The sequence below is a fragment of the Protomyctophum bolini genome (assembly GCF_963924005.1).
Source record: "Protomyctophum bolini genome assembly, chromosome: 19".
Taxonomy (NCBI): domain Eukaryota; kingdom Metazoa; phylum Chordata; class Actinopteri; order Myctophiformes; family Myctophidae; genus Protomyctophum; species Protomyctophum bolini.
Genome location: NC_137880.1, coordinates 7,738,521 through 7,760,463, shown reverse-complemented (window position 1 = coordinate 7,760,463; position 21,943 = coordinate 7,738,521). Strand labels below are relative to the sequence as shown.

At 44.0% G+C, this 21,943-nt stretch overlaps 2 protein-coding genes across 2 annotated transcripts; both read left to right on the top strand.

Moving 5' to 3' along the window:
• Positions 1–2,628: 2,628 nt before the first annotated feature.
• Positions 2,629–9,951, top strand: LOC308334534 (cdc42 effector protein 2-like; the record flags this gene model as incomplete). The annotated part of the gene is made up of 3 exons (XM_080791332.1): positions 2,629–2,839; positions 8,671–8,945; positions 9,517–9,951. The coding sequence occupies exons 2-3, from the start codon at positions 8,754–8,756 to the stop codon at positions 9,949–9,951; spliced, it is 627 nt and encodes a 208-aa protein (XP_080647458.1). The 5' UTR covers positions 2,629–2,839; positions 8,671–8,753.
• A 5,102-nt stretch (positions 9,952–15,053) lies between these two features.
• On the top strand, positions 15,054–20,908 carry LOC308334533 (photoreceptor outer segment membrane glycoprotein 2-like; the record flags this gene model as incomplete). Its single annotated transcript, XM_080791331.1, has 5 exons — positions 15,054–15,179; positions 16,667–16,967; positions 18,004–18,157; positions 19,231–19,477; positions 20,648–20,908. The coding sequence occupies 5 exons, from the start codon at positions 15,054–15,056 to the stop codon at positions 20,906–20,908; spliced, it is 1,089 nt and encodes a 362-aa protein (XP_080647457.1).
• Between the last annotated feature and the right edge of the window lie 1,035 nt (positions 20,909–21,943).

Sequence of the window (21,943 nt, the reverse complement as noted above, 5' to 3'; positions counted from 1 at the left end):
TTCATTTTTTTCAAATCCTCAAAAATGATGAAAAACGGCATGCTATAGTATGCCATACGATATGGGCTATATCCCATGGTCCAAAATGATGAGAAACGAGGATAACTTTTTTTTTCAAAATTTCAAAAAACATGGGCTATAACCCATCGTTTTTTTCATATTTTCATTATTTTCAAATCCTCAAAAATGATGAAAAACGGCGTGCTATAGTATGCCGTACGATATGGGCTATAGCCCATGGTCCAAAATTATGAGAAACGAGGATAACTCTAATTGTCGTAGTGGTTAAGATGTTGGCTTTCCACGTGGGAGACCAGGGTTCGATTCCCGGCTGTTACACTATCATACAAAAGGAGACCTCAACAGCGCTAAGAAAGATCTGATTAATATGATGCTGTGTTATTTAAACTTTACTAACTGAAGGCTAACGAACAAAAGATCACTTCAAAATTACCAGGAGACTTTGCCTGAGAGTGTCTGACTGATGGTGCAGTGGTCTAATCATCAGGGTTTCAGTACAGACATTCCATGTTCAAGGCCTGTTCCTCCTACAGCTCAATGCTGCAGTAATTTGAACTTTTCAAGGCTAGAATAAAAAATAGAAACTCAAAAGCACCCGGAGACATCTGCTGAATGCCCAAAGGTGCCGTGGCGTAATGGTGTGGAGCGCTTGGCCCGATGCCTCTGCTACAGTCAGCTGGCCGGTTCAAGTCCCATGTCATGACATCAAGGTGCTGGAGGACCATCGGAAGTTCCTCCTACAGCTCAATGCTGCAGTAATTTGAACTTTTCAAGGCTAGAATAAAAAATAAAAACTCAAAAGCACCCGGAGACATCTGCTGAATGCCCAAAGGTGCCGTGGCGTAATGGTGTGGAGCGCTTGGCCCGATGCCTCTGCTACAGTCAGTTGGCCGGTTGAAGTCCCATGTCATGACATCAAGGTGCTGGAGGACCATCGGAAGTTCCTCCTACAGCTCAATGCTGCAGTAATTTGAACTTTTCAAGGCTACAATAAAAAATAAAAACTCAAAAGCACCCGGAGACATCTGCTGAATGCCCAAAGGTGCCGTGGCGTAATGGTGTGGAGCGCTTGGCCCGTTGCCTCTGCTACAGTCAGTTGGCCGGTTCAAGTCCCATGTCATGACATCAAGGTGCTGGAGGACCATCGGGAGTTCCTCCTACAGCTCAATGCTGCAGTAATTTGAACTTTTCAAGGCTAGAATAAAAAATAAAAACTCAAAAGCACCCGGAGACATATGCTGAATGCCCAAAGGTGCCGTGGCGTAATGGTGTGGAGCGCTTGGCCCGTTGCCTCTGCTACAGTCAGTTGGCGGCCGGTTCAAGTCCCATGTCATGACATCAAGGTGCTGGAGGACCATTGGGAGACGGTGCTCTCTCCCCCTGTTTCCTGAGATGTAACGGTTGGGGCTTATGTCTGAAAGAACCCTGTCCAGCTAATATTTTACCATGAAAATGTCCAATTTAACATACTCTTACCACCTCTCAGTGTGCCATTTTCCAACTGGCCTGGAAGCCAGACATAAAAGAGGGACTTTCCAACCAAGTTTTGGGCCACCTCAATTTCCCAAATTTGCAATTTCCGCAATTAACCACTACTACAATTAGAGTTATCCTCGTTTCTCATCATTTTGGACCATGGGCTATAGCCCATATCGTACGGCATACTATAGCACGCCGTTTTTCATCATTTTTGAGTATTTGAAAAAAATGAAAAAAATGAAAACGATGGGTTATAGCCCATCTTTTTTGAAATTTTGAAAAATAAAGTTATCCTCGTTTCTCATCATTTTTCCTCTTCCTGCCCAAAACAGTACTACAACACGACGTAACGATATCATCCACTCACACGGCACTCACACGGCACTTTTGTAACACAGTGACAGACCAGACTTTCCTCTGAGGTGGAAAGCCTGGTGACGCAGCAAGGTTAGATCTACCTGCACAACCTTAGTGATCTACTTGTAGACCGCGATCCCCCCCAAACAGTTCCAGGAATTGACTCCTGCTCTAGGCTGCAACTTGCATCTTCGTGACTCTACTGTGTACACACACACACACACACACACACACACACACACACACACACACACACACACACACACACACACACACACACACACACACACACACACACACACACACACGCGTAGCAGAATGGCTCACAACCTCAGCCTGATGGCCTCAAAAGTGTAATATCTGCCCCGAGCCATAGGCCTATGTAGTGGTTAAGTGGTTAAGCTTTCCACGTGGGATACCCGGGGGTGTTCCGCACGCACACACACACACACACACACACACACGCACACACACACACACACACACGGGCCAGGGGGTGTGGCTTGAGATCATTCCAGGTAACCCCGCCTCTTAAGAGCCACAGGTAAGGTCATGTGTGTGTGTGTGTGTGTGTGTGTGTGTGTGTGTGTGCGTGTGCGCGCGCGTGTGTGGGTGTGTGTGTGTGTGTGTGTGTGTGTGAGAGCGTGAGCGTGGGTGAAAACTATTAGTCAAACACACACCAGGAAATAAAACGTCTGGGTTTCCGAGGCTAAACACACAGACACACACACACACACGCACACACACACACACACACACGCACACACACACACACACACACACACACACACACACACACACGAGTGTATACAGGAGCATACATAATACTGGACAAAATGGTGTGCTGAAGCACTCACTACATAGTGGAGTACTCAGTGGATTATACTGCTGCTGGAGTGGACCGTTTATATCCTGGACATACAGCTGGGTGTAACTCAACAGCAGACACTGTCCACGCGGGTTCAGACACAAACCTGTACAGGTATGTATGGCCAGCATGCTGATGCGCTTAAGCTAAGTAAAATACTACTACCACTACTACTACTACTACTAATACTACTACTACTAATAATAATAATAATAATAATAATAATAATGTGTTGCTTGATAATGCTAATGATGTCTGGCTTTATCGTAGGACGAAGTAGGACATTAATTTATGAAAATGAAACAAGCTAAGAAGTTGAATTATGGATATACTGTACAAGGTTTGTGTCCGACTGCAACAAATAATAATCAGTCGGACGTGACGCCTGATTTACTAAATTAAAAAAATGTCCTCAAGTAAAGCCTACACGTACGTACGTGCGTGCGTCCTTATGATAGAGTCTATGTCCCATATTAAACTGTTGTCTTTTTTTTCTTTTTTTCTTTACAAAGGACTGTATACATAGTTCAGGCATGACAGAATTGACATATTTATTGCCAAAGATGTGTCAGCCATATTTGAATCCTCTGATGTGCATTACGAAGATTCCTGTGTGGCACATGTCATGCATAATACATGCACATACCACATGTATGACTTGTATGTAATACATGCACATACCCACATGTATGTATCACATAACGACAAATACACCGGATGTCATTGTGATTGACGAGAACATCACAGGAGTTTTTCTATTGGAAGTTGGCTGTGCTTTTGATTCAAGTTTGGTGGAAGCTTTACTCCTTTACTAAACTAGTAAAATACCAGCCATTAGTACAAGCAATTATTACAGGTACATCTAGGCTATACGCATCAGCTCATTGTTTTTATATTTGGCAGCTTGGGCCATGTCCACAGGCTGGTGGCTTGAGGATTATGGGCTTGTCCAGGTGTAAGGCAAAGCAACTTGCGACATACTGTTCAGTCTCCTCCATTATAGGCAGTCGGTCTATTTGGAGGAGAATGTGCTTTCTGTACCCTTGATTTTTCTCCGGTGTTGGTAATATGACAGACTGAAGTGACCAATGTTGACTGTGAATACGTTCATGTGCATGTGTTGCTTATTCCATTCAAGACGGTCTACAAGCTCATAGCAGATCTACAAGCTCATAGAGCGGCACCGAGTGACCCGCTATACGAGCTTGTAGATCTGCTATTTTAGAAAAATTGTGAAAATGAAAATGTGGCAATATTATTCAAATCTTTGAATAATATTATTTCACAGCAAACGCTTATAACTCAAATCTTTGCTTCTGGTCGTCCCTGGAACAACGCATTTTGAGGTGGGGGTCTGCGACCAAATACATATCATTCTGGGGGTCCTTGACATGAAATGTGAGAACAACTACATAGAAACATAGGGTTTTTTTTAAACTGTTAGAAGCCTTTAATAAAAATAAAGAAATCGACCTACGGTCTAAATGGGTTAAATTCTGTGCATTTAGTTTGGATTCAGGAGACACAATGTTGTGCCCTCGATAAAGCATTCATATTCTATTTGACTATTTCATATGTGGACTCAGATAAGGAAATTGGTGTCTGTGGTGTGTGCGAGGGCTTTACAAGCACGCCACGACAGAATAGTCGTAACAAAGGCCATATCTAAACATTTTACACTGTCTGTGAGAATGTGCAAACATTCCTATGTGTCAAACCTTCCATGTTTCAACTCTGTACTGAAAATCTTGAAATGTTTGCACATCTCCCTGCTAACACACCAGATGTTATTGTTGTCAATGAATAGAACAACAACAACAACAACAAATATAATTATTAGCGTTTGTTTAAAACATTTGGTTTGACTTTGTTTACATGAAATTAATAACTTTTAAATCATATGGTGTCTGTCTGTCTGTCTGTCTGTCTGTCTGTCTGTCTGTCTGCCTGCCTGCCCCCCCCCCCACCCCCCCTCTCTCTCATTGTGTTGTGGTGTAACTCTACCTGTCTAAAGGAATGTGGTCTAAGCCACTATCAGATATCCATCTAGCAGAGACGGAGAGGGTGACATAGTTTGTCCTGATTTATAATGAAGGCATGGCCTATAGCTGTATAGCAGACCTGAAACTCTCAGAGTTATGGACCCATAAGGGTCCATTTGGTTCCATTAGTATAGGCTAGGTTCTCAGAGTTACATACCCGTAAGGGTCCATTTCGTTCTATTTGTAGGCCTACACTCAGTGTTTCTTGTTCATAAAACACAGACACATTTAAAAATAAAATGCCATTACTTTATTACTAGCCTACTTTTCCAATCTGAGAACCCATTGTCAAAGAATTATGGAAAAACAGTCAATAGTCTAGTATCATTTACTACATTCTATAATAAACAGCAGTCTGTCTGACCAGTTCACCCAGTAAAAAAACAGGATGAAAAAACAGAATGAATGAATAACTAAGTAAATGAATGAATGAATGAACGAACAAACAAACAAACAAACAAACAAACAAACAAACAAACAAACAAACAAAAAAACAAACAAACAAACCAACGAACAGTAAATCTTTGAAAGGCAATTTAATTGAAATGGAATAATGGAGAAACAATTCAAACAACTCCAGGGATAATGTGTACTGATTTGTGTGAGTTGGACTAAAATATAGTAATCTGTAAAATGTGTGTTTCGATGAAAAAAATGCTGGTGACCTGCCAAAATAATGTGACCATCTTGTGGACTTCACATAACTTACAACGTATAGGTCTTTAAATGTGTGGCCTAAATACCACAAGGTTGAACTCTGCAAATGAATAAACCTCAATGATTTTTTTTAAGTTCGAACACTGATGTTTAAGTGACGTCTACACGATTGTCACATATTTCAGCAGGTCACCAATGTCACCGTAACTCCACCGTGACCGAGTGTGAGTGAGCGAGTGGCCGAGATTTTGGGGTATTGGAATTTAGCTCTAGTGTGTGCGTACTGCCGCGGGCTCATGTATCCCATCGACGACGAGGAGAATGTGACACTATCACATTCTGACCTGAGATCAGATTCATACGAGGTTTCCACTGGACACACACTGGTCTGATGAACCCATTCTGACCTGAGATCAGATTCTAAAAATGTCAGTCGTTCTTCGAATTTTTCTAAAATAGCAGACCTACAAGCTCGTATCGCGCCACTCGGTGGCGCGCTATGAGCTTGTAGATCTGCTATTTTTCAATAGGTAAAGCATAACATGATGCTAACACCAAAATGGGTGCCCGGTCAGAATGGGCTATATGGTATGGAATGTCAGCCACGAAGTGTTTACACAGTGATACCGGATGAGTAGGTTCCTGTTCCTGTTCCAGCCCATTGGCGACACTTATTCATCCAGGAATGTCAGGATTATGTCATGACAATGAAATGTTGACAATGGCATGGCATTATTGCATCATTCATTCCTTGAAACATTCACCACAGAGACACAAATCGGAGAGGGAAGACAGAGAGATGGACAGTATATAGGACAGCTGAGAGGGAGACAGTGTAGGAGAGACAGACAGTATAGCACAGCTGAGAGGGAGACAGTGTAGGAGAGACAGACAGTAGCACAGCTGAGAGGGAGACAGTGCAGGAGAGACAGACAGTATAGCTGAGAGGATGACAGTGTAGGAGACAAACAGTAGGACAGCTGAGAGGGAGACAGTGTAGGAGAGACAGACAGTAGCATTGCTGAGAGGGAGACAGTGTAGGAGAGACAGACCGTAGCACAGCTGAGAGGGAGACAGTGTAGGAGAGACAGACAGTAGCACAGCTGAGAGGGAGACAGTGTAGGAGAGACAGACCGTAGCACAGCTGAGAGGGAGACAGTGTAGGAGAGACAGACCGTAGCACAGCTGAGAGGGAGACAGTGTAGGAGAGACAGACAGTAGCACAGCTGAGAGGGAGACAGTGTAGGAGAGATAGACAGTATAGGACAGCTGAAAGGGATACAGTGTAGGAGACACAAACAGTAGGACAGCTGAGAGAGAGAGACAGTGTTGGAGAGACGGACAGTATAGGAACGTGCAATTTCAAAATAAAGCATATACAATAATTACATTGGTAGATATAGGAATATTGCTTAGAATTACAATGCTGTGATACCTGCTGAAGAGCTGATTGTCTCTTCTGAATACCAGACGACTCGCCCCTTTACCAACTCGCCCCGCGAAATGTGTTAATGTAGTTAACAGTTCATTTAGTATTTCCCTCCCTCTCTGAAATCTGAAATTATCTTGTATACAGATTTATTTGATTGTATAGTAGTTGATCTCTATATACTCTGTAAAATGAAGAAAGAATAACATGAGACAGAGATGGTGACTGCTTAATTAAGTTAATTTAGGACCTTCTAGCAGTTCATTTCGTTTTATTAAACACATGTTAAGCCCATGTTTTGTAATGGCATCATCATGCTATTATGCCCGTGGATATACAGAGTGAATGATACATTAACCCATTCTGAACAGGAACCCATTTTGGTGTTTAGCATCATGTTATGCTTTAGCTATTGAAAAACAGCAGATCTACAAGCTCGTAGCGAGCTTGTAGATCGACTGACATTTTTAGAATCTGATCTCAGGTCAGAATGGGTTCATCAGACCAGTGTGTGTCCAGTGGAAACCTCGTGTGAATCTGATCTCAGGTCAGAATGGGTTAATATGATAATAGCTTTTTATATAATCACCCTCGGTGAGGCCTTTTTAGGAGGGCCATGCAAGCAGCAAGCGGAGCTGTAGCACCATTGCCCTGCGGAACCATTGCCCACCACTCCTGAATGAAGTGTCTGCAGGTGCTGGGACTCTGGTGCAACGCATGCAGGTCCTGGGCCTGGTGGGAGCAGGAGTGGACCTGGTGAGACGTAGGAGGGGCCCGGACAGGAGACAACCCAACCCACAGAGCCTATAGTCCTTCCATGCGCCAGAAAGTGTACCTCCCAGCCCTGGCAGAGTAGTTCAGGAGTAGTGGCCCTGGTTTTGCCCTAGTGGGACTGATTGAGAGTAGCTACCGGGACTTAAGTCGGGACTTGATCAACCCCGGCTGGGTCGCCTGAGTGAGGGGTATGGTGTTGGTAGACCCGAAACCTCGTTGACCTCAGGATACATCACTGAGGATACGTGTCACGGTTCAAGTCAGGAGAGTTTGTAGGACCCAAATGCAGGAGGAGGCAGAGGCAGAGGCAGAGCAGGTCATTTCAAAATGTTTAATAACTCAAAAGAACTATAGAATATGAACAAAAACACTGGAAGCACAAAAGGTGTCAAGACAAGACACCCGCAACATACCACAATGAACTAGCAAGGAAACACTGGGATCAGGGGGGGTATAAATACACAAGGGCACAGGTGAACAGCACTGTGATAGGCTGGGGAACAAACAGGCCAAGGTGGAAACACTAGGCTAATCACAGCACAGGTTGACAAGGGAGGCAAACAGTAACAAGACAGACAGGAAACATTATGAACAATTCTACAAACTAAAAGCACACAAGGGTAAAGCAAAACTCAAACAGGAACTAGGAAAACAAGAACACAATACTTCATATAAGTAGAATATAAATCAGAGGAACACAACAGAAAAGTAAAACACAAACCATAACTGGAAAACATGAAAACCAACTCATGTCACGGATCGTGACAATACGTCCCATGGGTGCATCCATGCGATGTGTTTTTTGTTACCAACATGAATTATGTTTGTTATGTACAGCTAGATAGAGCAGTGGGGCGAGATGGAAAAGGGGTGGCCATACCTGTTACCTCTGTTCTATGGGAAAGGGTTTCTGTACACTATGGTATCTTTTGTCTTTATTACAAAGAATAAAAGACTCAATTATAGAAGGATACACCCCCCCCCCCCCCTCTTGTCAATGTGTGACCTCTTTTGTCCTAACATTTTTGCTATTTCTGTTGCAGACTCACAGTCTTCACACACACACACACACACACACACACACACACGCTCACGCACGCACGGACGGACGGACGCACGCACGCACATGTGCAGTATGCCTCTGAAGACGTTCACCTACGTGAAGACAGCCAGCCTGCGCTGGTCCAGGAAGACCAAGGGCAGAGAGCGGCTGTCCGTCAACATGATCAGCCTCCCTCTGGGGGACTTCAAACACCTGTCCCACATCGGCCTGGACGCAAAGGGACACCACAGCTTCGGGGACCTGTCCGCTTTCCAGGTATATAGTGACAGAATACGTATGGTTTTCTATGGGGACGCGGCGCTAGCTATATTAGCTCCATCCATGGCTTTTGAAGATTTCGTCACTTAAATAGCGTAAAATCGTTTGCCAGCCAAATCTATATGGACTTTAATGGTTGTGGTTTAATGGACCTGTGCGTTGCACCAGAGTCCCAGCACCAGACAGTTCATTCAGGAGTGGTGGGCAATGGTTCTGCGGGGTCATGGTGCTGCGGTTTCCGCTTGCTGCTTTGCATGGCCCTCCCAAAGGCCTCACCGAGGGTTGTTGGGCTTCCTCCTCACGGAGGACACATGCAGGCTGGGGCGCTAACCCATATACTGCTCACCCCGGGTACACACATTGCTCAGCCAATCAAATCATGGTTGTACATATAGCGCCGCTCAAAAATGGTAACTTTAAAGATATATATCTTTTTAAAGCTATAAGCTTAAAGACAACTTTCATGATTTTTCAAATGTGAGCTTAAGTACTGTATAGTGTAGGTCAATGTGTTAACGAAAATGTTCCAATTCTACGTTTTCGTCGTTTTAATTGTGTTAACGTGCAGAACCACCAGGACCTCCTGCAGTCGGCGCCCGACAAACCCCCGCGCCTCCTCCCCGCCACCGGGGAGGTGCCGAGACGAGCGCTTCCCCCTGGACACAGGAAGTCCCACTCCCTGCCTCTGCTGGACGACCTGGAGCTGGACGTCCGGGAGACGATCCTCCCTCCTCCGCCTCCGCCTCCTCCTCCTCCTGGCAGAGGAGACGGGAGGAGGAGGAGGAGCCAGGAGGAGGGAGGAGAAGAGGGAGGACTGAGGCTGAAGTCAGAGCTAACCCATAATGCATCTCACCAGGACGAGGAGCCTACCCATAATGCATCTCGCCTGCAGGACGAGGAGGAGCCTGGCTGTGCGTTGAGTTTTGACCTGGGACCGTCCATCTTGGACGATGTGCTCCAGGTGATGGACAGACATCAGTCACATCATAGTAAAGGACTATGAAAATATATAATATATATTTTGTATGATAGATAATTTCTTTGGGGGGAGAAAACAAGAGCAGACCAAGTATAGAGCGTCGCAGTCCCTCTCCCCTTTCAGAACGACGAGTGGCCCAGGAAATGAAATGCAATGCATTTCTCCCATAGGATTTTCTTTAAGTATTTATTTAAAGACGGTTACGCCGCGGACAAAGCCAACTCGGATCGTGACAAATCATGACAATGAACACAATGTTTTGGGCCGATCAAATAATTTATAAGGAGAAAAACAAAACAAATAGTGTTGTGAGCTCCTGCCTTTATTTTCTTCTTTCTAATAAGTTGCAACCACTATATTAATGGCAAGTATTTCATACAGTAAGTTAAACAAATCTGAACTATCCCTTTAAAACGTGATCTTATTAAAGGACGACTTCTCGATTTTCAACCTATATTAATAAAATTGGATATAAAAATTGGTATATAATTACATGGTCATTATAATATGGTGCCATACTGCCGTTTGTGTCTACCCCATCTGTGTCTCAGAGAATGGAGGACTGTGGACAGTTCAGAAACCTGCCAGTGCATGCAGTTCTTCGGTGCATGGGGAATACAAGCTAATATAAACTGCAGGCTTTCTATTCCTGGAAGGTTAGCATAATGAAAATCTAGTTTAATAATAATTGAAAAAGATCTGCCTAACAATGATGTCACTGTAGTGGTAGGCTGTTCACAGCTCTCCTATGAGACTGTAATTTGTACAATATTATCTTTAGCATCAGGGTCCGGGAGGGTGGATCAGTTATATGAAGATAGGTTCAAGAGGGGGGAAGTCGTTGTGTAATTGTTTATTTTGCTCTTTCTCTTAATGTTTTCTTTGTAAATCACTTTTCTGTGCTGTATCCTGCAAATAAGCATGCATTGATAAAGAGACTTTCATTGTTTCGATCATTAACTACTCTTGGCTAAAGTTAAATGGTATCAAGTGGGATATGTCCTTAAACCGCAAATGTTATTGTTGTTAAAGAAAAAGTTGTGCTTAATATATGCCATTAAAGATTCCACACACAGTTTAAATTGCCTGTTACAGTACTAATGACAACACTGCCCCCCTGTGGACGTGACTTGCCTTTTTTCCAGAACAACAAACAAAGATCCAGAGCAGACTGTACCTCCTCAAGTCCTTCAGTGTGTCGTAGGCCAGTGATACTCAACCTCAGGCCCGCGGGCCACATCAGGCCCGCGGGACCATTATGACTGGCCCACCAATGAAAATATAAAAAAAAAGAAAAAAAAATCTGGAAAATGAAATAAAAATAAATAAATCTGAATGAAGTTATCTTTAATTACATTATTATAAGTAATACTATTAGAGTTGTACTATTACTCGAACGAAAATAAAAGCTTGGGGGGGGGGAGATGCAATGCAAATGAAAGACATATACTGTGTATCCCTATTCCCCGACATAATTTTATAGCTAAACGGACAGAATTCTATTTTATTTGAATGATGAAACCCAGCTGCCATTAATAGTTGGAAATGGAAATGGAAATTGCGGAAATTGCGGAAATGGAAATTGCAGAAATTGTAATTGCGGAAATTGTGGAAATGGTGCAAATGGAAATTGCAGAAATGGAAATTGCGGAAATGGTAATTGCGGCAATGGTGGAAATGGAAATTGCGGAAATGGAAATTGAGGAAATTGAGGAAATTGCGGAAATGGTAATTGCGGAAATTGCTCTTCACTTATAGCTATCTATTTTCAGGTAGATTGTTTTATTTTACTCAGTCAGCCATATCACTACTCATTTTTTTTCATGAAAAAGGTCATAGCTGGGTAATCTATTTTCAGGCAAATTGTGTTTATTGTATTTTATTTTACTCAGCCATAACAATTTATTTTCTGTTAACCAAGTTGCTGGCTGGCAGGCAGGCAGACAGCTACTCATAGACAGGCAGACAGACAGACAGCTACTCATGGAGAATTGGACAGGCAGGCAGTCAGACAGCTACTCATAGACAGGCAGACAGACAGCTACTCATGGATAATTGGACAGGCAGGCAGACAGCTACTCATGGACAATTGGACAGGCAGGAAGGCAGACAGCTACTCATAGACAGACAGACAGCTACTCATAGACAATTGGGCAGGCAGGCAGACAGCTACTCATAGACAGACAGACATAGGTAAAACATATCTCTTTCTCATCTCTCTCTCTCTCTCTCTCTCTCTGCTCTCTCTCTCTCTGTTACCTCGGTTATACAACGGTTTTACCGGGGCGACTTGTCCGGACCTTTTGGGGCCACTTCGCCAGTGATTTTAGGGTGACTTCGCTGGGCTTTGGGGGCGACCGTACCGGGCGATAGGGGCGACTGTTCGCGGTCGGGGCGAGATGGAAAAGGTGCAAACGCACCTGTTATACCCTCTGATAAGGGCCTTCTGACTATTCCTGCAACTAAACTTATAACTAAGGGGGATCGGGGCATTTGCAGTGGTTGCTCCCACAATTGTGGACTATATCCAATGTATACAGCCATTTGTATAACATTGTTTTGAAAGGTGCTTTATAAATGAAATGTACTTATTTACTTACTATACACAGACAGGGTGGTCCTGCTGTTTGAAGCTCCAGTTGGTCTGCAGCCCTCTCTCCTATAAAGAGCTTAACCTGCATAAGAGGCTTTAGTTGACTTGACACAGTGAAGTGAGGAGAGTGGAGGAGAGGTGAAGAAGTGCTCGATCCTCAGCCCCGGTGATGCCATTACTCATCACCGGCATGTGTGCAGTGCTTCCACCAGTCTCGCTGCCTTCTTCTACGTCTACGACGTCCCTCCCATGACGCCCAGAGCTCAGAGAAGACGCCATGCCTGTCTGTCCACGACGTGTGTGGACCGGAACCTCACCTATAGTCCTCTAGCTGCAGCAAGGTAAAAAATGTGTGTGTGAAGGGCAGTGGTGGAAAAAAGTTCTCAGTTGTTTTTTGCTTATAAGTAAAATGATCAATACTGCAATGTAGAAATACTTTGTTACAAGTAAGTCTGGAATTCAAAATGTACAGTAGGTCTATACTTAAAAGTGCAAAAGTATTGCCATCAAAATGTACTTAAAGTACCAAAAGTCAAAGTATAGGCCTATACTCTCAAATGTATCAAATGTATAAAGATCTTTTGAAAATAGCCGATTTACAGGCTCACAATGTGTCGCATCGTGACACATTGTGAGCTTGTAGATCGGCTATTTTCAAATGGCTGACATGTATATAGTGCTGAAGTGCATGTCAATGTATGTTTTGTAATAATAATCAAAATCTATAGTAACTAGTAACTAACGTTTTCAAATAGCCTAAATGTAGTGGAGTAAAAGTAGAATATTTGTCTCTGAGATGTAGTGGAGTAGAAGTAAGATTATTGGAAATTGGAATTACTCATGTACAAATACCTCAAAATTGTATACAGTACTTAAGTTAATGTACTTACTAGTTACTTTACACCACTGAAGTGGTGTTCATTTTGTCGACTAAAAACTTTGACGAAAAAAAGGTTTGTCGACTACTATACCTTTTTTTCACCAACGACAACTAAACACAAACGAGCAAAATCTTGGGGGGAAATATTTAAATAAAAAAATTAGGATTTTTTTTTTTTTTTTTTTATATTTTTTTTGAAACATTTTAACATTTGAACGAAACAAATTCCGACGGTCCCTGGGACAAAATATTCTTTTAGATAGATACAAGGTTTCTGGCCAACACCCACGATTTGGTTAACAACATTTCATACACAAATATTATTAGGCTATACCAGTATAAGCACTAACCTACCATGTGTTTCTAGCGGACCAGGAGCCTAATATATAGATACATGACCCCCAGTAATCAGCTTACAGTCCACTCACTGCTAGTCTGCCACATACAGCATATAGTCTCATTCACACTCACTTTAATACCCTGCTAGACACCACCCAGTACAACCAGTGGGCTAATACCCTGCTACACACCGCCCAGTAACCAGTATGCAGCAGAAGGTCACCGGAGGCTTGTACTGGGAGCTGACCAGTACAACCACAGTCTGATACTGTTGTACTGGGAGCTGACCAGTACAACCACAGTCTGATACCGTTGCACTGAGAGCTGGTCAGTACAATCACAGTCTGATACTGTTGTACTGAGAGCTGACCAGTACAATCACAGTCTGATACTGTTGTACTGAGAGCTGACCAGTACAACCAGAGTCTGATACCATTGTACTAGGAAGCTGGCCAGTACAACCACAGTCAGATACCGTTGTACTGAGAGCTGGTCAGTACAACCACAGTCTATAATATTGTTGTACTGAGAGCTGACCAGTACAACCACAGTCCAATACTGTTGTACTGAGAGCTGACCAGTACAACCACAGTCTGTTACCATTGTACTGAGCTGACCAGTACAACCACAGTCTGATACTGTTGTACTGGGAGCTGACCAGTACAACCACAGTCTGATACCGTTGTACTATAGGAGCTGACCAGTACAACCACAGTCTGATACCGTTGTACTAGGAGCTGGTCAGTACAACCACAGTCTATAATATTGTTGTACTGAGAGCTGACCAGTACAACCACAGTCCAATACTGTTGTACTGAGAGCTGACCAGTACAACCACAGTCTATAATATTGTTGTACTGAGAGCTGACCAGTACAACCACAGTCCAATACTGTTGTACTGAGAGCTGACCAGTACAACCACAGTCTATAATATTGTTGTACTGAGAGCTGACCAGTACAACCACAGTCCAATACTGTTGTACTGAGAGCTGACCAGTACAACCACAGTCCAATACTGTTGTACTGAGAGCTGACCAGTACAACCATGCACAGTCTAATACTGTTGTATAAACCATGGAGCTGTCTGACCAGTACAACCAGTCTAATACAGTCGCTAACATGGGATTTTAACTATATACTTTCTCTAGCCTCTGGATTCTCATACTGTCTCGTCTCTCTGTGATCCTAAACAGTTTTGTGTCCCTCTGGACTTATACGCTACTGCTTCCTGCCTGAAAGCTCTTGTGATTGATTGGATGAGACGGCGCCGGCGGGAGAACACGACCGTCAAGTGACGGCCCCGAGGGCGCCGACATGGCGGTGGGCAGGGTGACGTTCACGCGGGCGGAGCGCGACCGGCTGGCCCAGGCTCTGTGGCTGCTCAACTGGATCTCCGTGCTGACAGGGGTGGTCCTCTTCAGCCTGGGCCTCTTCCTCAAGGTCAGTATCGCCGCGGGATATAAGTATATCACAGTGTTTCGTTGCCAGATGTTGTATAAGAGAAACAAGCAACATCAGGTGTATGAAAACAAACCCAAACTAAGCGACTATTATAGGCCACACAAGCTTAAACAAGTTTAAACCTATGTGAAAATAGCAGATCTACGAGCTCACAATGCGACTGTGTTGCGATTGTAACCAAGTGTACAAAAGGATTTACTTTTGTATGACTACGCCACCTTGATAGTTCAAGGAATTATCTAGACCAGTAAACTGGGTTCCCCACCAATGCAAGTTTGTTATAAGGACTTGAGACTTTGTTCCACAAAACGGAAATGTATTAATCATTTAAGAGTATGAATACAGAACATTTATTATCATATATATATAAGGCGAATACAAAACGTTTAATATCATATATATATATATATATATATATATATATAAGGCGAACAATCTCTTAAAAGCAGGTATACTATAAAGCCACTACACAGGTGCAACACTATTGATAAAAGGGGGAGACGAGGTCACATTTGGAGCCAGTGGGGCCAATAGGCAAAATAGTTAAAAAGCTAATACGGGTGAGCTAACCAGCTAGAAAAACACACTAACCAATAAAAGACTAAGAAACTATAATAATACTAACCACACGCACAGGCACAGCAAAGCACAGCACACAGCATGCATGGAAACAACAGGAGCGACACCGTGAAAAGAGGTGCACAGCCAAACCTTAATCGTGGGCTAACGTGAGATCCCAGTGGTATAGCAACCCCTACGGCCAGTCAGCTAAATCGTCAATCGGTTCTCTTCGGCATCCATATGAAATACTCGCCACCATGGGGGGGGGGGGGGAAACAACAAATTAACAAAGGGAAGCAGCTCAATAACAGAAAACAAACGAAATGGCTCAAAATAATCGCATAGTGGCGATTACTATGGAAATGGAGACAAACAACCATTTAGTACAACATAACAAAATACTGCATCCAGTCAGAACACCAAATTGTTTGCATATATAATTATGTACCTTCAAGTGTCTGTGTTTTGTCATGTTATTCCTCCTTTACATGGCCTCGTCAACGTGACCTAAACCTGGGCAGTAACAAAAATTATTAAAATGCTATATATATATATATATTATATACACACACACACACACACACATACGCACACAATACATCATGTCACTCACCCTGACAACAGCATTAAACCAGCATAGGTGTATGACTCAGGTCTCAGGACCCACAGCCATGTAACCACCAAGCAGACTATTGTTTGGTAGACTACAAGGCCTTTAAATAGTAACACTGATTGAAAACCAGGAAGTGGCAGGGCAGCCAGTCTACGGTGGCCCCAAAGGCTCAATTTCAGCCGGCTACACAAGCTTGCAGATCTAGCTATTTATCTGATTAGTATCGCCAAATTATTTGGATGGAGTGCCACGATTTTCTAACAAGCTACTGCTTCTTCCGCCACTGCTCAAGGTGGAGATCCAGAAGCGCCAGGAGGTGATGTCGGACCAGGAGATCCTGTACGTGCCCCACATGCTCATCTCCACGGGCGTGGTGGCGTGCTGCATCAACTTCCTGGGCGGGAAGATCTGCTACGACTGCGTGGACTCCACCAAGTTCCTGCGCTGGAAGCTGGTCATGCTGCCTTACATAGCCTTCACCTTTGTCTTCACCTTCTGCGTCCTGGTGGGGGCGCTGATGTGCTACAGCATACGCAGTCAGCTGGAGGAGTCGCTGTTCGTGGGGCTCCGCAACGCCATGCGTTACTACAAAGGTGAGAGCCTCGCGGGACCATGCGAGGTTATTTATTATATCCACAGAGTTTCCAATGTCCCATATAGGCCTCGCATGAATTATGGGCGTCACTATCTCGATAGACTAATTTACACAATTCAGGCATTTCAGACACTCTTATGCAGTGTGACTTAGATCAATTAAGGTAATCACATGCATAGAATGTACAGAGACAGTGCTGTAGTGCCTCAGTAAACTAGCCGATCATAGTTAGGCCTACTACCAGGCAGACAGCCAAACAATGGAATTTAGCATCTGTTAAAATATGGCATGCTCTCTAATTACATTCTTAAAACATTGTGATGAAAAAAATAAAAAAATAAACACGTCTAATTTCAGTCTTTCTCATGTAACAACATGAGACTGAGTGACCAATGTCTGCATGGTAGCCATATCTTGGACAGTCAGTCGCTATAGCTTCAGACGAGAAGGTGCCAGGAAGGAATGATAAGTGCCTTCGAGGCGAGTCTTCAGATTATGTCGGACAATTGTAAGGGCCGATTCATACTGTTTCGGCGCTGTAGTGCCGAAATGATTTCGGTAGCACTGAAGAGACGACTTTAGGACGGTACCCGCCCCCCCAAACCTCAAATGACGTCACATTGTAGGCTCTACAGCGCCGAACCGACTTTTATTCGGCTCTAAAATAGGAGTATGAATCGGCCCTAACAGTCTGCACTACAGTTCTGACTGCAATGGGGTGTTTGTAAGTGTAATTCAATGGTGAATTTATATAGCGCCTTTATCCAAGGCACTTTACAGAGATTGTGCATTACATTCACCCAATCACACACACATTCATACACCGATGGCAGCGGAAACTATGCAAGGCACCAACCAGAACATCAGGAGAAATTCGGGGGTTCAGTGTCTTGCTCAAGGACACTTTGACACTGACTCCGGGGGAGACCGCGGTTCTTCTGGCAACCTTTGCGGTTACCATCCGGCCACACTACCCCTGAGCCACCGCCGCTTATAATTATAAGTGTCTTTGTTGTCATGTCCTGTATATATAGACACAGACACTCCGGGGCGGTGCTTTCTGAAGAGGACAGTGGACGTGCTGCAGATGCAGTTCGAATGCTGCGGGAACAGCGGCTATAAGGACTGGCTGTCCATCCAGTGGATCAGCAGCAGATACCTGGACATGACCGACAACCACGTCCAAGAGTACACGTTCTCATATTCTCCAAGGAGTCTATAGCTTGTTGTGCGGTTTGGAAACATGCACTGCAGTGCTCTCATGGTCGAGCACCGGGGCCCAGACAATGCGGCCCGGGCCCAGGGGCACCAAAATGAGCCACAGCGATCACATTTTCTCTACTTCGACTTGCATGCGCGCTCATGTGGATCTGCTCAAAGCAAAAGCCCCCCGGGGGCGGCGTGAACAAGATATTTGCAGCCTATATATCACCGCCGGTCTCCCTCATGTCTCTCCAGCTCTTTAATAATATAATGAACAGAAATTAATTTTCAGTTATAGGTGACAACATTTCAGCCAATCAGAGGAGAGAGTATAGCCATTTTTCTGCTCATTTATTTTTTATAGTGTTCAAGTTCCACTTGTTTAATCTGTATCCTGACTGTGTTCTCTATTATCCCGTTTGGATAAAATTGGTATCCCGACCTGAAAATGCATTTTCTGTTTAATAAAAGGCTGGAGAGACAGGGAGACTTAACAAACACTCTACAGCAATGAGTGCGTTCACATAGAGCTTTTTAACACTTACAGTATTTAATCAAAGAAAATCACTTACTCTACCTTTAAACACTCAATTGTACAGGAGGGACGGAGATTTTACTCGCCTTTCATTTCCTCCCAAAATCTGCCTTTGTAAAACTGATCTCTCTTTAGAAGCGTTAATAATCCAAACGAGATGCATGCTGAAGTCAGAAATTAGGAGAGAACATCTGCTTTCTGATCAAAACAGCGGCGTATATTCAGAGTAAATAAGGAAGATTGTCGGGCCCGTAAACCAGGAAGTGAATGGCTGCGCTCGCAGCAAAACAGGTCCGGGACGGACGAGAAAGGCGTTGCCCTTGTCAAAAAAATGACGTCCCGTTTTATATCGATAAAAAAAAATCCCTTAATACAACTGTGGACGTCCTAGGCACCATAAGTGTTAAATTACTCCCAATTCAGGTCTGTTTCATTGTTTTCATGCCTACAGCACAGTAGGTATTGTGGCACCAACTAAACTGTTTATGAATCTGTCTGTCTGTCTGTCTGTCTGTCTGTCCAGTCGTCTCCATAGCAACGTGGCGGGCCAGTATTTGACGGACGGCGTCCCGTTCAGCTGCTGCAGCACCTACTCGCCGCGCCCCTGCATCCAGCAGCACGTCACCAACGACTCCGCCCACTTCAACTACCACCACCAATCGGAGCAGCTGAACCTGTGGCGTCGGGGCTGTCGCCAGGTGCTGCTCGACCACTACACCGGCATCATGCAGTCCATTGGCTTCATCGTCTCCGTCATCTGGCTGTTTGAGGTACTGCAGGTGTCGTTGCACTAATGGCGATAGACCATTATGCACACCGCGGCCATACCTGTAAAAGTTAATGGCAGGGTGGTAACGAGGTGCAATTTTCCATTGACATAGGCCTATGCAGTGTTTGTTTCATTTAGCAGACGCACAAGAGCAAGAACTACGTGTCGTCAAGAATCATAGCTAAGAGCCTAACAGTCTATATAATAAAACTATATGCGTATACACTATAGAGTTCCATGTCTACATAAAATTCTACCTAAGCCTTTGCATACGCCTGTAAGGTCGTCTAGGCTGGGGCAAGTGCTACGGCAAATGCTACAGGCTATAAGTTGGGAGTCTGAAGGGGGTGGGTTTTCAGACTACGGCGGAAGATAGGGAGTGGAAGTGCTTTCCATAGTTCCATTAAGATGTGTCACAGTGTTGTTTTCGTCGACTAAAACCAAGGCGAAAAATGTTCGTCGACTACCTAGTTTTCACTGACAAAAACTAAATGAAGACTAAGCTATGATGACTAAAACGATATGACTAAATATATTGACAATTTCATCAACAAATACAAACTATAGACTAAAATGTTAGGAAGGGACTAGTGGACAAGAGATCCAGTATAAGTAATTTTACAATTAGTTGCATGGCAAAAAAATAGACGATCTACAATAGACGATCATCATCAGCAAGTGTCATTACGATGGCATCAAGGCCCGCCAAAATACATTTTGTTCGACTAAAGTCAACTGTAGCTGTAGTCGACTAAAATCGTATGATATTTAGTCTAAAACTAGACTAACACTAAAACATTCCAGGTGACTTAAAATGTGACTGAAACTAAATGAAAACTATTCACGAGACTATGACTAAAACTAAGTTGCTCAGAAGCGCATGAGGCGATTTCACTCCTCCTTCCGGGTAGGAACAGAGTGCATTCTGGGATTGATTAGACCCAAACACATGAACGCGCTGCCGTTTGACTATCATTGCGCCGTTTGCGTGCAGTGTCATGGACCCAATAACATGAACGTGCGCAATGATAGTACAACGGACCAGCGCTGGCTCGAGCTGCAAATGACAAATTCGGCCATGACTATGTCCATTTCGCCACAGGGTTTCCTCCGGGTGTCTCTATTAATATAATACTCTAAGGTTTTTGTCCTTGTCACCTTCACGATGCAGCTGCTGGTCCTGACGGGCGTGCGCTACCTGCAGACGGCCCTGGAGAACGTGGTGCGCCTGGGAGGAGACCCCGACTCGCAGTCGGACGGCTGGATCCTGGAGAGCAGCCTGGCGGAGACGGCCCGCCACAACTTCAACATCATCAAGAGCCTGGGCAAGTGCTACCAGGTGGAGGACCACGAGGACCCCAACATCAACGTCCCCAACCCGGGACCGTCCCCCGTGGAAGTGCCTTCCAGACAGCAGCAGCAGCCTGTCTGATGACGACGACCAGGGACTATTGAAAGAGGATGGGAAGCTAAGACTAGTACGGTGGACATGCGCAATGGGGCTATATGCAGCCAACACTTTCCGCGTTCAGCTTCCTTTGGTCTCAATTTCTTTCCTTCCAGGGAGCAACATGGAGTCCACCGTCTTCGCTTCCCGTCCTCTTTCAATAGTCCTTGACGACGACCAGGACGTCACAGCCTGCAGGGTTCCTATAGAACCATGGATTGGTTCTGTTCCCTAATGCACTGGTTCCCAAAACATTGGGTCGGGACCCATTTGTGGTCCATGAACGGACACATTTGTATGGGTCCCTTCATTCTTTTTTTTAAATGTTATTGTTTCAAAACATTTTCAAAAAACATTCCCAAAAAGCTCATGAATTAAAAACAAAATTCAATGATTTTTTTCCAGTCATTTCATAAAGAAATCCGAAATAATCGAAGAAATTCCATTAATTAGGAAACAAATGTTTAAGAAGTAGTGAAAATTGCCGATCTACAAGCTCTCAACGCGACGGTTTGTGTCGTTGTGAGCTTGTATATCTGCTATTTTCACTATAGTTTGGGTCCCCGGGCAAAAGTCTAATTTATTTTTGGGGTCTTGAGCAAAAACGTTTCGGAACCGTGCACTGCCCTAATGGATACAGCTGGTCGATGCTCGGAGCAGAGAGCAGACAGACCGATTATCCTTCAAGTACATTTTGAATTCTGGACTTTTACCTGATACCGCAATGTACTGTACGTCTACATTGAGTACCTTTTCCCCACCACGGCCTGTATCCGCTGTGTAAAATGGATGCCCTACAGAGATGGACGAGCACTCACTCTGCGTGTCTCACGACGAGTCACGACGACTGCATGGAGGGCAGGATTTGGAGGACAACTGTTTTAAAAATAAAATCTCTTACAAACTGCAGAAAGCAAGGAATATATACTGTATTTCAAGAAAGAGATATCACAGTAAAACATCCTATGCTGGGAGGAAAACTATATATCTGCAGCTGAAAATGTTATCGAATTCAAGTTT